At 45.7% G+C, this 20,763-nt stretch overlaps 1 protein-coding gene across 3 annotated transcripts in view; it reads right to left on the reverse strand.

Moving 5' to 3' along the window:
- Window positions 1-20,763, reverse strand: part of LOC119404877 (tyrosine-protein phosphatase Lar) — a 234,581-nt gene that overhangs the window by 28,998 nt on the left and 184,820 nt on the right. For all 3 annotated transcript variants that reach the window (XM_049419052.1, XM_049419053.1, XM_049419054.1), the window contains 10 exons: window positions 17,042-17,228; window positions 12,833-13,030; window positions 12,008-12,100; window positions 10,457-10,646; window positions 9,537-9,744; window positions 8,782-8,968; window positions 7,493-7,587; window positions 4,219-4,435; window positions 3,155-3,327; window positions 2,242-2,424 (listed from right to left, as the gene is read on the reverse strand). In XM_049419052.1, the coding sequence (XP_049275009.1) occupies window positions 2,242-2,424; window positions 3,155-3,327; window positions 4,219-4,435; window positions 7,493-7,587; window positions 8,782-8,968; window positions 9,537-9,744; window positions 10,457-10,646; window positions 12,008-12,100; window positions 12,833-13,030; window positions 17,042-17,228 (1,731 nt within the window). The remainder of the gene's footprint in view (window positions 1-2,241; window positions 2,425-3,154; window positions 3,328-4,218; window positions 4,436-7,492; window positions 7,588-8,781; window positions 8,969-9,536; window positions 9,745-10,456; window positions 10,647-12,007; window positions 12,101-12,832; window positions 13,031-17,041; window positions 17,229-20,763) is intronic.

Here is a 20,763-nt window from a genome sequence, read left to right on the forward strand (position 1 = left end):
CCCTGATATTGCGGCAAAGCTGCCTTTTAAGCTCCGCTACGGTAGCAAATGCATGACCTCAAGAGAACGCTGGTTCCAACATGGAGATGAAAGATGTGGCACAGTTGGGGGCTCAATTAATGCATTTTTGGGCCTGAAATTTGGGCAGGAAGTCCGAAAAATCGGACGCCGAAGCTTTTTAGCATCCAAAATTTCAGATGTTCTTATATATCGACGTCTACGAGGCAGATTTGGAACTCCGGACTTGAAGGGAGCACACCCTTGACCGCCACATCAGTTGGGCTTCCACAGAAGTTGAAAGAGGAGAGGCTGAGGAAATGGCATCTTTGCCTATCACGTGTATAAAGTGTTGTCGGCAACACTTTGGTTGCACCAAATCATGTACATAAATAGAATTCGGCTTCTACATTGCCTCATTCTTGATAAGACAACTATGAAACACCACCCCGCCAGTGCTTCAACCTGGCGAAATGAAACGCTTTCATGTTGCTATCTCATAAGAATATGCTTAGGAATCCTCTCTAACTTTTTTTTCTGCAATTTCACTTCGAAGTATTCGAAAAACATTATAGAAATATTCGAGAAATATTCGAAAAATATTCGATTCGATTCGCACTCACACCTCAATATTCGAATTCGCTTCGCACCCGAAATTTTGCTATTCGCACAGCTCTAGTTACAATTTAAAAATTACTAGACTTAGCGCATATAAGCCCATATAACACGCTTTTAAACTTAAAAAAAGAACAATATGTACATTTAACCTTGAAGTGTGGCGTTGCAGCAGTGCAGATTTCCCCTGGATGGGTGGTTTCACTGCCCAGCAACCAGACGCTGCAGTGAAACTACCTTTACATGAAGTTATGTGTGGTCAAATATATACATATATTCGTTCATTTCGAATACTTCGAAATTTCAAATAATCTAAATTCGTATCGAAGCGAATTCGAATACTTTAATATTCGTTCGAATATTCGAAATGCCCGAATATTCGCCCATCCCTAGTAATTACAGTAAGTTATTAAAAGCTAGTTTCGGTTACTACTGTACCCTGACGTCACAGCACGGCATGAGTTTCTCGTCACGTGCTTACGCAATATATAATGACATTTCCACGGCCGCACCACACCGTGGCGCCGTTGGTGAAGCACAAGCGGCCATTTTGAAAGTTTTGGTGATGCACAAGCAGCCATCTAGGAAGTTTTGGCACCTAACGTCATCACAACTAGCCAAATTGCTGCGTGAAGTCACCAGAATTAGTACTGTAGCCTGACGTCAAGCTAGTGTCGATGTCGGTAGGTGCGCCATGGGAAAATTGACTTTAATATCAAAATATCGTATCAGCATTTGCTGAGCTTCACACTTGCTCAGAGCCGTTTCTGCAAACAGGAGATTTGTATGGCAGAGTAAACTTGGCTTCGAAAAAAGGTGTCAGTATCCACTTAAAGGGGTCATGAAGCACCCCTTGGGCTGATTGAAAAAACACATCCTGCGGAAAGCTGACACGGCTATGAACTGCTCTGCCAAATATTACAGTCGTGCGCGCCGCGTAATGGCCACAAGCGGAGCGCGAAGTTGCCGTTTCCCCAGGCACCCTCTTTTCAAACAGAGGCCGGTTCTCACTCTCGTCGGTGGGCGGGGCGTCTGTCCGCTGTACGTTGCAAGAGACATAGCATGCTTATTGGCCGATAGCCGACGTAAATCGAGAGCGGCGTTCGGATCAGATGCGCTTCTTGCCGCGGGGTGCCGCCACCTGCCGGCGCCGCACTCCTCAGTACACGGTAGCCGCACTCGCGCAAGCGAATCACAGCGGGAGAGCGATCGCGTTTCATGACGCGCGCTGGCGTAACTTCTTTCCCCCATGCCATCCCTCCCTGTCTAGCTTCCAGTGCGCTCGTCGGCACGAGAAAAGAGAGAAAGCGCTGGGAGCGTGCGCCAAACCCCCGTAACTCCGCTGATTCTTGACGGATTCGAGAAATTTTTGCGGCAATCGATTCGGGAGGCAGTACACTCCGATACTGAGGCCATTAGATCATTACTTGGAAAAGTGGTTCATGACCCCTTTAAAGGATCTTTCGGAAGGTTCCAAATGTATCAGACTAGTTAGCTTTATTTAACGACCACATACACTTCTCCCGGATAGAAATGGGACCATTTTTGCTGGGAAACATACTTAGGTTTATGTTCATGCAGAAAGCTGTAGTTAATTAGCTGCATTTCATCACTGCCCAACAATCTTACCTTTTGCAGAGTGTCCACAACGGCTCGTACGAAAATTCGATACCGCCGGTAGGATTGAAGCTTGCGGTTCCGGAACCCGCCGTTCACTTTCATATCACCCAGAACAAATCGTTCAGGCATGTTCTGGCGAACAAATGCTGCGGCTATGTAGGGACCGTCTTCATCCAGAGGTGTAGACATCAACTGCAAGACAAGCCAATCAGAAATGTCAAATCGAAGTAAAATAAGATTATTGGTCTTAACGTCCAAAAGCAATGCCATACGAAGGCGGGAAAAGTACCGTTTTTGGATTAAATCCAGAGCAACAGCTTGCCAGTAATCAAAACTTGATGCGCTCAGATCATGACTCGTTACGAAAAAAGTGAGAACACACCAACTCTATGGTAAACCATACAGGTATACCTAATCAGCTGGAAATTATATTTTAGTGGTCATAGTAATGAAATGTTTTGTCGGTAGTTTCGTATGCTCCATTAGTTGTGCAATGTTATTAGATGCTGTTACATTGCCTAACGCTGGCACATACCACAAATCAAGAAAAATGTTTGAGTCACATACTCGACATTTCAAGCTGTAGGTGATGCCACAAAAGTTAAGACTTTGCAAAACATATGGTGCATCCTCTCCACAGGAGCAGTTAGGCAAACTAAGCATTGTGGCCATTACATTTGCTTACATCAGGTATTTAATTACATGACAACATATACATCCTATCACGGACAAATTAAATGTGAATGTTAAACATGTAACACACTTATCAAGCAACAACACTAATGCATATCTTCACACTCCTACATATGCAGATGACAACAGCTGCGCAGAAATGAAATTAAGCCAATTAGCCAAAGAAACTTAATTCCTCTACTCTTTAAGTAAACCTCAAACTGTAGTACGTCAGGAAGCCCACACGCACCTCTTCTATCTTGTAATCGTCCGGCTCCTTGGTGGCAAACTCTGAAGGGACGACGACAAGGTAGTACTGCTTGATGGGACCGTACTCTTCCGACGCTTTGGGCAGCATGACGGTGATCTCGTCACCGTTGCTGATATGCCAGATAGCATCTGGTTTGACCATTGGCTTTGGAGCTGCAGTAAAGATGGTTCAAATGTCAGTTTGTCCTTACTCGATTCGTTATATGTAATGCTTTAGAATACATACCGTATTTACTCGAATCTAAGCCGATGTTTTTTTCGAAAAAACGATGTGCGAAAGTGGGGAGGTCGGCTTAGATTCGAGTACAATGATTAAGTTTTTTTTTCTGGCATTGCGAATTTCGGGGGTCGGCTTAGAATCGGGGCCGGCCTAGATTCGAGTGAATATGGTACTCAACTATGAGCTCTTTGAAAATGTTTTGAAAAATTCCCTAACAGGAAGTTAGTAAGAGAATTGTAGTGAAACGTACACGAAGTACACATTTTTGACATTTCTCAGCGCTCCTTGATGTTGTGAAAAAGGTCTCGATGAAGCAGCTCATATACGCGCCATTATCGGCTCCTCTAAGTGATAACCGATAGAAGCTTGCTAATACAAATACTTAGATTTACAATAAGGTGAAGGAATTTGTTAGAACTGATACGTCAATATCTTAGCATTTCTCAGTAGCAGCTAAACAGTGCAATACAGCACTACCTGAATGAAACACTTGTGTGTAGTAACATACAAAAAATTTAAAATTAAATCCGGGTTTTTGCAAGTCAGAACTGTGACCTTATTACGTTATGAACAGTTATCACCAAACACAATGACTGTTACAATGATTCCATTGAGGGTAAAAATACCCACTATATGGTTTCGTGCCCCTGATGTAACGACCTTAATGTTAGCCTTTGAATTAGCAAACTCTTGCAAGATGAGCTGAACTAATTGAGATTTTCCACGCGGAAGTTAAAGCGTCACATCACTCCAGCTCACCAGTGAATGCTGTCTCATTAGGAACGAAAGGCAGTCACTAAATCTACTGAAAGAGAGTCAATCACCAGCCATGGCGGTGGTGACCATGATCTTGGCCGGCGGGCGATACGACCCATCACGTGGCACGGCCGTTAGGTTGACTTTGTAGCTTGTGAAGGGGATCAGGTTTTCTATGGTGAAGTTTGTCGTGCCAATTTCCAACAGGACACTCTGCGGTGGAATAGGAAGCTCCTGTGGGCTGCCTCGGCTGTCGTAGAACTCTTTGTGTGCACTGTACGAGATCTGTGAGCCAAGACAGAACGACAATCAGCGTACTTTTCTGAAAAGCATCGCTTGCATACAGCGCAGGAAAGACAAAAAAAAAAAAAAGGAACTGCAAATCGGTTCAGAAACAAAGCTTCGTAGATGCTGAAAAATTTGTTTTGGTCCAGGGATTGAACCCGGGACCAACATCTTTCCAGGGCGGTCACTCTACCAAATGAGCTAAAAAGAAGCTAGCAACTGGCAGTGCTTCCTGGTTAGCTAAACTGGTAGAGCAACCACCCCGGAAAGGCGTTGGTCCTGGGTTCGATCCCTGGACCAGGACAATTTTTCAAGCAACTAAGAAGCTTTCTTTCTGAGAAATCTGTATGGATTTCCGTGTGGCTTTGTGCTACAAACGGTGGTCGTCAATTTATCTTTCTTAACGAAGAAGGAAATGCATAGCACGAGTGCTCATGTTGTGCGGTACTTTCTTCGTTTACTGTGTTTCCCACGTTCTGTATTCGATAGAGCTGTGCGAATAGCAAAATTTTGGGTGCGAAGCGAATTCGAATATTGAAGTGTGAGTGCGAATCGAATCGAATATTTTTCTAATATTTCTAGAATAGTTTTTGAATACTTCGAAGCGAAATTGCAGAAAAAAAAGTTAGAGAGGTTTCCTGAGCATACTCTTATGAGATAGCAACATGAAAGTGTTTCTTTTCACTAGGCTGATGAAGCGCTGGCGGGGTGGTGTTTCATAGTTGTCTTATCAAGAATGAGGCAATGTAGAGGCCGAATTGTATTTATGTACATGATTTGGTGCAACCAGTGTTGCCGACAACACTTTACACGTGATAGGCAAAGATGCCATTTCCTCAGCCTCTCCTCCTCTTTCAACTTCTGTGGAAGCCCAACTGATGTGGCGGACAAGGGTGTGCTCCCTTTAAGTCTGGAGTTCCAAATCTACCTCGTAGGCGTCGATATATAAGAACATCTGAAATTTTGGATGCTAAAAAGCTTAGGCTTCAGATTTTTCGGACTTTTTGCCCAAATTTTAGATCCAAAACAGCATTAATTGAGCCCCCACCTCTGCCACCTCTGCCTGTTTTCTTGATTCAATACATTTGCGACCGTAACGGAGCTTGAAAGGCAGCTTTGCCGCAATACTGAGATGTAATGAGGTGAAACATATTGAAAATATAGGGACCACTTCCAATCGGACGTTGACTGTGTCTTGACAAAGTTCGACCGTAACGGAGCTTGAAAGGCAACTTTGCCACAATACGAGAGTGTAATGAGGTGAAGCATATTGAAAATCTGAAGGGGTCACTTTCAATCGGACGTTAACTGTATCTGTTTCTGGGAAGTTCGAATAGTTCGAATAGTAAAATTCCAGTTACAAATCGAATCGAATAGCAAACACTATTAGAAAAATATTCGAAATTTTGAATATTCGCACACCCCTAGTATTCGATACCAAAAATGCAAGTGCAACTACCCCACCATTCCATCCTATTAATTTGCAGTAGGCTTGTGAGAATAGTAAATTTTAGGTTCGAAGCGAATAGTGATTTGGTCGAATTCAAATAGTGTATATCACATAATATAAAGAAAAATGAGCATATCTGTCATAACCCAACTGACTAGCACAATATTTTTGAAAATTGAAACAAGGCATGGGCAAAATGTAATTCTTTTTGGTTCAAAGGAAGTGGAAGCAGCTTTGAATAATAGCAGGATTTTACTTTTGACAGAATGCAAGTGATACAGTAGAACCCCGCTGTTACGTTCCTCACTGCTGCGTTTTCCCGGCTGTTACGTCGTTTTCCGCCGGTCCCGGCATAGCTCCCATAGGATACAATGTATTGGGAACCCCGCTGTTACGTCGTAACTGTCGGACCGTTCCCGTATGATACGTCGCGAAGTGCGCCCGGAGCCGACCGAGTGACTACCAAAGAGAGCGGCCATGGCGCATTTTCACGCAGCTTGGCCTCGTTTGACCGTAATATTAGCCGCATGAGAGGCGCAAGCAACAGAATCTTTCAATTGATGCAAACAAAAGCATGGCCTTCGAGATTCAAATGGCAAAGATGGCGTCTATGACGTAACTGCTCGCGAAAGCAAGGCCTTCGAGATTGGCATTTACTATTGACAAAAGCATAGCCTCTGAGATTTGCATTGCACAAACATGGCGTGTATGACGTAATTGCTTGCGAAAGCAAGGCCTTTGATATTGGCGTTCACTTCTGCCATCGCGTTGGCGTAGACTCATCATCATCGTTATTTGTCGGAGAACGGGAGGAGTTCGAGCTGGTTGGAGCTCGCATGGTCGTGCGTGCGGTTCGCTGTCGGACTCGCCGCGCCGGTCGTGATTGCGTGTGCTTAGTTCTTTCATGCCTACAGCTGTTGGTGTTAAAAAAATCACATACGTTGATTACATTCCTGTGGATAAGGCCGTCCTAAGCTCCGCGTTTCTATCCATCGACTAGATCGCGGCTGAGCGCGCCAATTTTCGTGCTGCTCGTAAGAATTGAAATAAAATTCTGTACCACTAAATATTTTGCCGTTTTTCCTGTTTTTCGGCTCTTACGTTTCCCGTCTCTTACGTTTATTTCCTACGGTCCCTTCAAAAACGTATCAGCGGGGTTCTACTGTAATATGTAAAATAAGTTACGTTTTAAAATTTACTATAATTAGACCATATAAGCTGATATAACAAGCTTTCAAACTTACAAAATGAGGAATTGATGTGAGGGTAATATGTTCATTTAACCTTGAAGTGGGGCTTGTTGTGACTGACACTGTGGTGACTAATTAACAAAACTCGCTAATTATTTTTTTAATTATAGACTTGAGGGCAGTTGTTTATATTAAGAAGTTGTAGTGCATGACAATTCATGGCATGCCCATTTTTTTTAAATGACAAAAGCTGCATGTAATTCAAGATTTTTGTCATCGGATTTCAAGGGCGATATCAAAACTGATTGCGCCCGGCATGCACAAAAAGTGACAACTCTATTACACCAGACTGGAACTACCTGCGACAAGGAAGTGACAGAATTTGAATGAAGGCGCGCCACATTAAAAAACACTTACATTAAACTTAATGTAGTCGAGACGTGTGGGTGGTCGCCAAGACAAAATCATGCCGTGGGTCGTCACGCCATACGCTCTCAGCTGTGTTGGGACATCTGCGAATTGCACAGAAAACAAAGTTACTATGTTGCAAAACCCCGTGACGTAAAACTACGACAGAAGCTACAAAGCTAACACAACTGTTTCCTCACCGCAACCATCGCATAACGCGTGAAAATGCCCAGAAAGAAAGTTGGCAGAAGAATCATGTTGCTGGCACATAAATCATGTTACAAGCACATAAATAACAAATAATCAATACTGAATTATACTTATGACTAGATTTTCATTCTCAAAGCTGCTACAAGAACACAGTATACCCAAGGGCTTTTAATTCAATGCAAGACTAGATCGTGGGTATTAGTAATGCACCAAAGCCTCGGCAGATGTAGGGCAAGTCGTATGACTTGAAGAAATGCAATCTAGTGGTCTGTCGCTACAACAAGATAGGTGCAATGACAGAGAAAATCCAGTGCATGATGGCAGAAGATGAAACAGCATGAGATAAAAAAAAAAATGCAGGCTTAGGATAGAGATCAACAGCACAACAGGATTACTTCGAGATTACTGGGAGAGACCTTTGTCCTTCGGTGAATGTATCAATTGAAAAGGCCAAAGATGAAGGCCTTTAAAGACACTTCTGCCCTCTACACAAAATTAAACGAGGTCGTGGTAGCTGATGAATACTCTGCCAAGCGGCGCAACCCAGTTCCAAGCGGCAAAGTGTTGCAACAGCAGTGTCATTACAATGAAACTAGTAGTACAATGAAACTAGTAGCTTGTGTTCTTAACAACAGTGTATTTTGTGGGCATCTAAAACATGTGCTTATAAAAAGGCACTGAACTTCCTGTGACTAACTTGTAAGAACGAAACAAGGCGAATGGATCAAGGGCTCGTTTCTGTGTTAGACACAACCTAATGAACTCTTAGTACCGTATTTACTTGATTGTAACGCAAGGGGTGACTTTTCATTGCGTCCAGGAAGAAAAAATAGGCATTTTGTATGCATTTCGATATTCGATTGTAACGTGAGGGTCGACTTTAAGTAGCAAAAGTACTGAAAAAAAATCTCGCGTTACATTCGAGTAAATATGGTAACTTTACAGCGAGGACTCATTTTTTTAGCAAGCGACCATTTTCATTTCATGCCGACGTACTGTTACGCCGACGGTGATTCTCTGTATAAGAGATCACACGGCTTTAACTATGATCGCAGCAAAGCCCAACGCGTATGCAGCCCATGACTGACCTGTGGGCGTGACTTTGACGGTCACCAGGTCGGACAGCTTTCCCAGCGATTCCCGCGTGTACGCGGCCACTCTTATGGCGTACACGGTGTGGCTTTCGAGGCTGGTCAGTTCGGCCGACCACGTGAGCGGCACTTTCTTCACAGCCCACTGGTCCAGGTCTTCCACGGCCGTCTGGGCATACAGCACCTACAAAAAAGGAGCAGTAGCCACGATTCAGGACGTAGAAGATTACAAGCAACTGCCACAAAGATCATAAATGGGCCAGTTGGTTTTTGTTCAACTTGGCTAGCTGTGTTAACTTAGTTGGGTTACGTGGTTTGCACTTATCAAATACCTTCTTTACTATCCCGTGCCATCTCTGTGCTGGTTTTTGCATTCATCGCTATTCCCGGTGAAATCTGTAGACAAAGCAGAGCAGATCTTGAGAGAGCGAGAGAGAAAAAAAAATGTTTGTTGCTTCGTTGTTTCTTTTTTCGCTTCTCCCAGTACAAGCAAGTACTGCAGTTTAATAAAGACAAGTACCGCCGAAAATATTTACGAAAACGAAATTTTGTCTCTTTTTTTTTTTGTGTGATGGCCACGGCCACAATTTCCACCCCAAATCCCAGAAAAAAAAAACTTGCAGCCATTACACCAGTATACTATACGATAATTCATTACCAAACTTCCGTTGCAAGATGCTAACTAAAGTGGAAAAGTTATGGCAACGCAGAGTCACACAAAGACCATTGGAAAATCGTGCAAGAGGTAGCACCTGATAGCCGAGGATGTCCCTGAAGTAGGGCATCTCGTCCCACCAGACTTCGACGGACTGGTCCGAAGTCGCCACGGCTTGTACATTGGTGGGAGCCGACGGAATGTCGCCCGGAGTGCTGGCCGTCAGGTTTTCACTCCAAGGGCCACAGCCCTTGGCCGTGCAGGCACGCACCCGCATGATGTAGTCCGTCTTCTCATCGAGTGAGCTGTGATTGGTGAAGTTTGTGAACTACCAGTACAAGCTATTACTTCACAATGCAACAACTAAGCCAGCCATTGATTTTACTAACTGACAAAGAATTCACCTTTTTGAGTGCTACTTCATCATTTTTTGGGTCGTATTGTTTGTGAATTTATGTATTATCCTGTGCATGTGCTCTTGAGTTAGCCTGAGTGTATATATACCAGGTGTCCCAGCTATCTTTAGCTAAGGGTTAAAAAATAAAATATTAGAGAGGAGGCGAGTGAAATCAGTTGTAAATTGCCGACAGTCACCCTGTGCACTACAGACATTTCTTTTTGTAATTAATTATTTGGTAATTAGAATTATTTACCTAAATTGCTAAATAATGACTTTAGGCAAGAAATGCAACTTGCAAAGTTTGAGAGCGTCTTCAGAAACCCCCATTGCATAATTTGCAATAAAGAAAGTATTACGTACACCATTTTTTCCAAGCTGCAAAGAAAGCCCGCGAAATGCGAAAAGAACCACGTGACTAGTGCATTCGCGCTCAGTGAACGTGCTGACCTCAGCCGTGGTTTGAGCGAACTAAATCAGCTGCGGCCGCGACTCGCCGGCTCCGTTGCAGCGGTAGGCCAATAAGTTGACAGTGGTTTCTTGGCCCGCGCTCGCTACAACTTTCACCGTCACGTGCGCCAACTGGCTGACGGTTCACACGCGCCAACTGGTGGTCTCACCTGAACACAACCCGAGTGTGGGAAGTGTTGCGGTCGTCGGCGCTGAAATCTGACGACCGTCGCCGGAACTGGACGCTGTAGTGGGTGATGTGACCGTTGCGGTGCACGGGGATGGGAGGCTCCCACGTGAACACCACGGTGGTGGGGCTTTGCAGTCGGAAGGTCACATTCAGCGGGGGTGACGTGGGCTCTGTAAGAAATGTTGGCAACACGTGCGCATAAGCTATGCAGTTGCTTCATGGCACTAATGCGCTGATAAAGTCATCTTGAGGTGCCTGTGGTTTGTGAAAGAGTGGTGGCCACCAAAGAAAAAGAAGGCAGAAAAGAGCTGGGAGCCCAGTTAAGATGAACGCAAAAAAAAAGAGAAAAGAACGGCGCAGATCTTAAGCACTAAGAATCTATGTAATAGGACAGCATGTGTGATAGGCACACACTTATGAAATCGCCAGTCACCAATGGCCTTGTTGGCATGCTGCCATTGTCATGGCGTCATTGACAACACTAACATCGTCGTAACATATACGACATGTTGCTGTTGTCATCCACACTTCATTATCATAATATGACTCATCAAGCAATTTGACATGCTGAAGCAACACATGCACTATGTACCTTAATGGAACGCTCTGGATTAATTTTGAACACCAGGTATTCTTCAGCTCTACCTAAAAGCTCGTACGTCCACTTGATGAACGAAATACAAGGAACAGATCGAGGGACCCGTTTCTTTGCTGGACACGCCAGCACAGAAAGCTTAGGGGGCATCATTCATAGTTTTTTAAATTGAAGTGCAGTGCTAATGACGTAAAGGAAAAATGAATTAAAGGGACACAAAAGGAGAAACGATTTTTCAATTATTAGTAAATATCTCTTTCCCAATTACAAATTCATCATGCTCGCCACGAGAAGACGCTTTGTAAGCGATAAAACATGCAAAACGTAAATGCGAGTGGAGACACCACCTTGAAATTCCCGCACAAACGCCATGAAGTCGTAGATTTTGATGGCGTCTAACCGGGCCTATGTAGTTCCTAATCGGTAAATATAAAGTACACTGACCTCTGACAAGGCCATAGGCTTCACATACAAAGTTCCAGGAAATTTAGCTGAGCCAATGTCGCCACAATATGACAAACTACCTTTGAAATCTGTGACGTCACGTGCAGAGATTTTGGTGCGAAACTTAGAAATGAAACTTTGACCTTGATTTTCTTCTCTATTAATAAACTTATGATTGCAAAAATAACGACATTACGGTTCTCAAAGTACACTTTATCACTCAAACCGATTCGTTGTATCACTTATGTGTTTCTTTAAAGTGGACCAAAAAAAACAACTTTCCACTGGTGTGGACCAAACCCACAAACTTCCAAATTACACGTCTGATGCTCTACCAATTAAGCTACGGCGGCAGCGGCCATTCTCCTGTCTGCTTAGTTATGTTAATGACATTAATGACAAAGTGTGGGTCAGGTTTCATTTTCCAGGACCATCCAAGAGAAAAATGAGAAACAAACGGTACGACACGAATTTGCGAAGGCATCTCCATACCTCCTTCTGGTGTGCTGACAAACGTGATGGCTTCCTGTCCCCATCCGAGCAAGTTCCTGCCCGAAAGGCGAAACTCGTACCTCGCCCCTCGTGCTGGAATGATGAAAACGTCACATTTCAGCCATTGTGTAGTGGCACAATTGCACAACTGGGCACTGCCATTTTGGGCTCTTCGGGAAGAGCCTTTGTCTTGTCTACAAATAAGGCAAGGTGCTGCAATGTCTCAAATAAAAAGAAATTAACAAGAATGCAGTGCACGCATTTTCAGGCTGCACTGTATAACAATGTTGCTTACGTTGCTAACATCATGACAATATTTGCGCGAAAACAAGGGAGAAAGCAGAGCAACACAAGGACGAGCGCTTTCTAACAACTGGTTTATTTGGAAATGCATTGCCAGGAGTGCGCACGCACACCTTGTTTTTTAGCAGTACGTACCACTATTATATTTAAACACCGCAATCAAACTTCGAGGGAGCAAGTGGAGGCTCTCTGCATTGAAAAACAAAAAGATAGGCGCATTAGCCATCCATCTGTTGCACTGCTTGAAAAGGAGATTTCGCACCTTTCATAGTGTCTTAGGGGCGTGTTATCACAGGCGGTGTTGTGCATGCTACTGATGAATTATGTTGTCTGGATTGCATAGATCTGTGGGTACATAAGCAAATGTTTGCGACAAAATAAGCCAGTTAGAAAGTGCTCGTCCTCGCGTTGCTCTTCCTTTTCCCTGTGTATTCACTCAAATATTGTTAAGATGAACTTGTTCCAACTATACCGACACGCAGTATTGCTAACTTCAAATGTTCTTTTGCAAGTGTTTCGTACCGAGGTTATCCACGGTGATGTGCTGGTCCATGGGCTCGATCTCGCGTTCTTCCAGGGCGCCCCCATCCATGCGACCATAGCGCAGCCTGTACTGAAGCAGCTCTCCGTAGGTGTGGTTCGGCCGAGACCAGTGGAGTTCAACACGGAGGGGTTGGTCCTCCGTGTGGATTCGGGCTGTTAGCTCTGGGCGAGTGGGGACTGCAGCGAAGATTATAGAGTAACGCTTGTTCAAACATGACCATTACTGCCAAAAAATTGAGAAGGCAGAAACTTTGGAAAACACTGTTCTATTCCATTATGAACTGAATAACTAGGGTCTAGAGCTGTGCGAATGGCAAAATTTTGTTTGTGAAGCGAATCGAATACCTTTAGAATATTTCTCGAATATTTTTCGACTACTTCAAAGCATAGGTGTGCATACATAGGGGGCAGGGCATTTACCTAGCAGCCTGCCCCATATATTTACCTATGGCCATGCAGGCTTCTGACGATAATGGCAGCCGAAGGCCCCTGATGTTGCATTCCAAAAACTGTTTACTTCCAATCTTTACTTCAGAAAAGCCAGGAACCAAAGGTAGGCCATTGTGAGAAGCACATCACTGCTTCGTTTTCATTTTTTTTAATCTATTGTGAAGCATGTTGTCCTTTGGACCCAACCAACTGAGGGTGGGATGAGTGGCTGCGATGACAGTTAGCCCCCAGGCCCTCTAAATGGGGAACCCTGTGCACGCCTAATACTACGAAGCGAAATTACAGAAAAAAAATTGCAGAGGGTTCCTAAGCGTATTCTAAATTACATTCTAAAAACATCATAGCTCTGCACTGGCGCAACCGGGCAGCGCCATTTTGGGCTCTTCAGGAAGAGCATTTGTCTGTCTACAAATTTCCCGCTTCAGCTAGGCCCTCCATTGAGAAACACACGTACAAAAAACAAATGTCTAAAGTTCGATTCGAGGCCTCCGATTGGCTGTGTATGCAATGTTGCTCCAGCATGCCTCGCCCCGATGATCGCTCCGGGAGAGCATAGTCTGCTGCTTGCGCGCCGTGAGGTCACGGCTGTCGACAATCGCGCTACTTAGTGACACGTTCGCACTCGCTCTGTATTTACGGGTCGACGTCGACGATCACTTAAGAATATAATTATGCTTTAGTTTGGCAGCTGCAAGCGGAACCTGAATCATCAGATTACGATAGTGCGCCGCACTCGTCTCGAACATCGCAGACGCGCGTACATGACCGACTGACTCGTGAGACCCGCGGTTAGAGGTTCTGCTTATCAGCACTTCGGACCTCGTGATGAAGACCATTGTGGGACGACTATTTGTACTCGCGATCGAGCATGACGCACTTCTAAACATCGGGCACTATGGCCACGTACACCGCGACTGGGCTTACTGCTCGGAGTCGCAGCTAGGTTTAACTCTGTGAGCGTTGATGTACAAGACGCATCCGAACTTTGGGGGCAATAACATTGCGCTTGCGGACATTGCGAACACGCGAGAAGCCGCAATATGCTTCGTCGCAAGCAACGAATTGCATCGCGCACTGGATGCTCGAAACCGCGGATGGGTATTTTGCGCATCGGCAGTGGACCCTCTGACCAAGCTCGTTGCGCAGCGACTGTTCAGAGCACTGGTGGAAGTGGCTAGCAGTTTCGCACAACAGCGCCCCAAAAGGCAACACCAAGCATGCTTCACTCCGATTTATCATTGTTTTAATTATTTTCCGCTGTTTTAAACCGTTATATTTATTTTCCGGAAGTTTGAATACTTCGAATAGTAAAATTCTGGTGCGAATCGAATCGAATAGCAAACACTATTAGAAAAATATTCAAAATTTCGAATATTCGCACATCCTTACTAAGGTCTTTCGGGAAACATTGTCCCATTCAATCATGCACAAAATCACTAGGGAAACATTGTCCTATTTCATTGTGCAGAAAATTGCTGGGTAAACACTGTCCTATTTTGTTACTCAATGTGTTAGCAGCGTATCACTGCAATAGCTAAAGGTCACAGCACATCAGAGATCTTGCTGGTGTAACTTATCAGTGAGCGAAAAGCAACAAGTTGTTTAAACAAAGACAAACTGCAAGTCTTTGAGGCAAACGGAAAGAGGTAAAATACCACCACTGCTGTCACATAAGCTCTAACAGGTGAGAAATAGGGGTGTGCGAATATTCGAAATTTCGAATATTTTTCGAATAGTGTTTGCTATTCGATTCGATTCGCACTGAAATTTTACTATTCGAACTATTCGAACTTCCCAAAGACAAATGCAGTCAACGTCCGGTTGAAAGTGACCCCTTCAGATTTTCAATATGCTTCACCTCATTACACTCGTATTGTGGCAAAGCTGCCTTTCAAGCTCCGTTACGGTCGAACTTAGGCAAGAGACAGTCAACGTCTGATTAAAAGTGGTCCCTAGATTTTCAACGTGCTTCACCTCCTCACACCCCCGTGTTGCGGCAAAGCTGCCTTTCAAGGTCCGTTACGGTTGAACTTAGCCAAGAGACAGTCATCGTCTGATTGGAAGTGGTTCCTAGATTTTCAATATGCTTGACCTCATCACACCCCGGTATTGTGGCAAAGCTGCCTTTCAATCTCTGCTACGGTCGCAAATGTATTAACTCAAGAAAACGCTGGTTGCAACATGGAGATCAAAGATGTGGCAGAGGTGGGGGCACAATTAATGCTGTTTTGGACTAGAAATTTGGGCAGAAAGTCCGAAAAATCGGACGCCGAAGCTTTTTAGCATCCAAAATTTCAGATGTTCTTATATATCGACGTCTACGAGACAGATTTGGAACTCCGGACTTGAAGGGAGCACACCCTTGTCCGCCACATCAGTTGGCCTTCTACAGCAGGTGAAAGAGGAGGAGAGGCTGAGGAAATGGCATCTCTGCCTATCACGCGTAAAGTGTTGTCAGCAACACTTTGGTTTCACCAAATCATGTACATTAATACAATTCGGCCTCTACATTGCCTCGCTCTTGATAAGAAAGACAACTATGAAATATGACCCCACCAGCGCTTCATCAACCTAGCGAAAAGAAACACTTTCATGTTGCTATCTCATAAGAACATACTTAGGGATTCTCTGCAACTTTTTCTGCAATTTCACTTCGAATTATTCGAAAAATGTTTGAGAAATATTCGAAAATTATTCGAAATTATTCGATTCGATTCGCACTCAATCTTTATTATTCGAATTCGCTTCGCACCCAAAATTTTGCTATTCGCACAGCTCTAGTGAGAAATCATTGAACAAATAATGTTGCGGAGACATTTCGACGAGATAACTTGTCAAAACATAGGCAAGGGAAGTCCCAGTGTCAAAACCTTTGACTCCAGCGACATTCCTTCTTCGCCGATTTCTTATCACATCAAGCCTTTATTATTCCCTGAACATCTGTCATGCTTGGATAAGCTCTTATAGTAACATAAGCTCCAACTTTATGGGACACTAAAGTGAAACAATAAGTTAGTTTACATTGATAAATTATATTCTGAAGATTCTAGTGTCATTAATTTCACCACTATAGCTTCATTGATATATGCGAAAATCAATGTCAAAAGTTTCACTTTTAAATTTCCCGTCGAAATATCCGATGGCGACGTCATAGATTTCAAAGTGTTTTTTTTTTTTATAATGGCCCCGTTACCCCAACTAAGTTTAGTTAAACTTGGTATGTGAAGTCTCTGGCTCCCTCAGAAGGCAATGTACAGGCTGTTTCACACTTAGGGGAAATCTCGGAGCGCATGGCATCGTGATGCGGCCAGCGCTGCAACCACGCGCCGTCAGCAGCTCGCGCGTGCGCAGATGTACAACTGTACACTCTTGAAGCGTCTGCGCACGCGCGAGCTGCTGCCGGCGCGCGATTGCAGCGCTAGTCGCATCGCGATGCCAGGCGCTCCGAGATTTCCCCTAAGTATGAAACAGCCTGTACTTCATTTTTACCTATTAGGAAGTACGTAGGCCCTAGTAGACGCCTGCGGGAACCTCAATGTGGTGTTGACACCCGCATTTTCTTTTGGCGAGTTTTCTTACTTACCAAGCATCTTCTCGCAGCAAGCGTATTGTTTTGGTATCGTGAAAGAGCAATTTACTAAAATGAGAAAAATTGTTTTTCTCTTCAATGTCCTTTCAAGGTATTGTGCACTGTCCATTGTGACTCTGCACGGAATGGTAGCTCTGGTACCCTCTCACCTCCGCCGTGAGTTCGGGCCATTTTGGGACGGCTGCGTGAACCGTCGCCCTTGCGAGTCACGGCAGCCACTTGGACGGAGTACTCGGTGTCTGGCTGCAGCCCCGTCACGTTGTACTCTTCGGCAGTCTCGTCGGCAACGTCGTATCGCAGGGGCTCGTTGATGAGGTCCCCGTGACGGTTCATCTCCTGCACACAAATGGCAGTTGTTTTGAACAGTGCACAGGCGAATTGAGGATTTCGACCACTGATCAACATATCGTGCCTTTTCTGATTATCAAATGCCATGGCGAAGCTGGTTATGAAAGTAGTCATTACATCCCATAACATCAATTATATTGCTACGGTATGAGCCGGGCTGTGGTATGAGCCGGGCATGTGGAGAAGGAAGACGAAGTGGTCTGGTGCGGCCTGAGGACTCCATCTTTATGCCTGATTGCCGTGTCTCATTCTCGTCCTGTAAATAAACACAGTCAACCTTCCCTCAACCGTAACAGTTTTGTGGTGGAGGTGCGGGGTAATCAACCGAGCAACACGACTCTGCAAGCGCCCGATCTACGCCGAAGCCGCCGCCTTGCTGGACTGCCCCCGTTACCACTGGCGGTTGAGATGTCTCACGGCGAAGACGAGAACCGGATCCCCGCAGCTGCAGGCCTTGCACCAGTCCCAGCAGCACCGCTAGTGCCAGCTTCGGGCACGCCTGGTCCCTGGTTGCGTCAGGACATGATAGTGCCTCGCACATTCGGTGGCAAATCTGGCGAGGATGTGGACGACTGGCTCACACACTACAAACGGGTGAGCAAGTACTACCAGTGGGACGCGGCGACCCAGCTGTCCAATGTAGTATTCTTCTTGACAGACACAGCGCTCGTCTGGTATGAGAACCACGAGGATGCCCTCACATCATGGGATCGCTTCGTGTCCGAAATAAGGGAGTGCTTCGGAGATTCCATAGCAAAGAGAAAACAAGCGGAACAAACGCTGCTGCAGAGAGCCCAGATCCCGGGAGAGACGTGCACGACCTATATCGAGGCTATCTTGAAGCTCTGCAAGATCGTCAACCCTTCCATGCCAGAGGAGGACAAAGTTGGCCACCTACTGAAGGGCATTGCCGAGGATGTATACCAGTTCCTCATCGGCAAAGAGAGCCTTGGCACAGTAACCGACGTCATACGCCACTGTCGCACATTCGAGACCCTCAAGATGCGGCGTATCACTCCCAAGTTCGGTCGCCTACCGAATGTAACCACCGTTGCGAGTGTTGACGAACACACGCCATTTGATCTCGCGTCGACAATACGTGAGATCGTTCGAGAAGAGCTCACTCGACATGCTCGCCTGACGCCGCACGAAGCTACACCCGTGTTGCATCCCTCTCACCATCACGTGTCAATTGCCGCAGCAGGCGTCGATGACTACAACTACAGTTCGGGCTCACCACTGAGGCCACAGCGCAATAACTACCCGGTGCCGAGCTATGAACACCGCTTCAGTTACCCCCGCCAGCCGGCCCACACCTATCAAGACCCGAACGAAGATACGTTTGTGCCACCACCACGTCAGCGCAATGGCAATGCTTTCCAGGAGCACAATGTGTACCGCCAGTCCCCTGTGTGTTACCGTTGCGGTATCGCCGGGCATATAGCTCGGTTTTGTTGTCGACAGAGGGAGCCGACCTCACGGTATGATTCCCCATCAGCGTTTCCTCCAGCGGCCACTGGTCACAACAGCGGTCATCGGTCCGCCTATTTCAGGAGTACCTCACGCCGACAGAATCACCGTAGCAGTTCTCCCGCTTCCGACCGTAGTTTGACGCCTCCGTCTGGCCGAATGCATCGCTCGCCTTCACCGGGACGACGACTGTCATCTCCGCCGCCGCCGGGAAACTAGCCGGCGCGGCCGATGGAGGTCAGGTCGCACAACAGGATTTGCTTCAGATGCCTCCGCCAGTTATGATGTCCAAGAACAAGATACGTGTGTTAATAGATGGTTTTTGTGCAAGTGCTTTGGTGGACACTGGTGCCGCAATCTCAGTTATGAGTAGTTCTTTCAAAAATCGCATTGGCCGAAAGGTTATGTTTTCTTGGGGCGAATCGACAAGATTTCGTGGTGTTGGTGGGGAAGTACTTCATCCTGTCGGTGTTTGTGCTGTTAACGTCTTATTGGCAGGAAAGGTGTTCCCAACGGAGTTTCTGGTGCTGCAGCGTTGCACCCACGATGTTATTCTCGGCATAGACTTCCTCCAAGGGTGTGGCGCTTTCGTCGACTGTGGAACTGGTGAACTTTCCATCAGCGGTGAAATTGTTCCTGCACTCGTCGATGAGTCGCAGCCCGCGGAGGACGCTCTGATTATTTCCGATGAACAGACAGTGCCACCGTGGTCAATGAGGTCAGTTGCGGTATTCGCTCCAGTATCTGCCACATCCTTTGACGCCGTCGTTGAGCCTGCCATCGTTCAATGTGCCAAGAAAGGCATATTAGTGCCTCGTTGTGTTGTATCGGTTGATGCCGGAGCAACCTTTCTGTGGGCACTGAACTGTTCACCGATGCCGGTTGTGCTCCCTCGAGGAATGAAGCTCGGCGTGTTCGATGATTCCACTAAAGATTCTATTGCTGTCATTAACAACTATGAAAGCGAAAAAAGTACAGTCACTTGCGAGCGCAGTTGTTCTTACGAGTCGCAGATTGTAGGCATGATTAGCACCACTTTACGGTCACACGAACAGCAGACATTACTCCGCCTGTTGGGAAGACATGCTTCTGTGTTTGACTTTTGCCAAGAGGAGAAGCCGCGACCTCTACCCTGTTCTCGCGCTCAACACAGGATTGATACCAGCACTGCTCATCCGATCCGGCAGAAACCTTACCGAGTGTCGTCATCAGAGCGCAAAGTTATCGCCGACCAGGTTCAGGAAATGCTGCAAAAGGGTGTCATCGAAGAGTCGTGTAGCCCGTGGGCAGCACCGGTCATCTTGGTTAAAAAGAAAGACGGTTCCTGGCGGTTTTGCGTTGATTACAGACGACTCAACGCCCTCACCAAAAAGGACGTATATCCGCTGCCTCGGATTGACGATGTGATTGACTGCTTGCACTCGGCTTCGTACTTTTCTTCAGTAGACCTATGATCAGGATATTGGCAGATACCTATGCACCCTTCAGACAAGGAGAAGACCGCATTCGTGACGCCTGATGGACTATACCAATTTAATGTGATGCCGTTCGGGCTTTGCAACGCCCCCGCTACCTTTGAAAGATTTATGGACTCTATCCTTCGTGGTCTTAAATGGGAGGTGTGTTTATGCTACCTGGACGACGTCGTCATTTTTGGGCGTACCTTCGAACAGCATAACGCCCGTTTGAGCCTTGTTTTAGACTGTGTCGGTAAGGCTGGCTTGATTTTGAACTCTAAGAAGTGCCGATTTGGTGAACGACAAGCATTAGTTCTCGGTCACCTGGTTGACAAAGATGGTGTCAGGCCAGATCCCCGCAAAATTGAAGCAGTCAGCACATTCAAACCACCCCAGACACTAAAAGAACTCCGCAGCTTCTTGGGATTATGTTCCTACTTTCGTCGTTTTGTGCCCAAATTCGCGGACGTTGTTCACCCATTGACAAGCCTGTTACGAAAAGACAGCCCATTCGAGTGGACACCTGAATGTGACGCCGCTTTTTCTGAACTGAAGCTTCTACTGACATCAGAACCTATCCTTCGTCACTTCGATCC

The sequence above is a fragment of the Rhipicephalus sanguineus genome, chromosome 9, assembly GCF_013339695.2.
Source record: "Rhipicephalus sanguineus isolate Rsan-2018 chromosome 9, BIME_Rsan_1.4, whole genome shotgun sequence".
Lineage (NCBI taxonomy): Eukaryota > Metazoa > Arthropoda > Arachnida > Ixodida > Ixodidae > Rhipicephalus > Rhipicephalus sanguineus.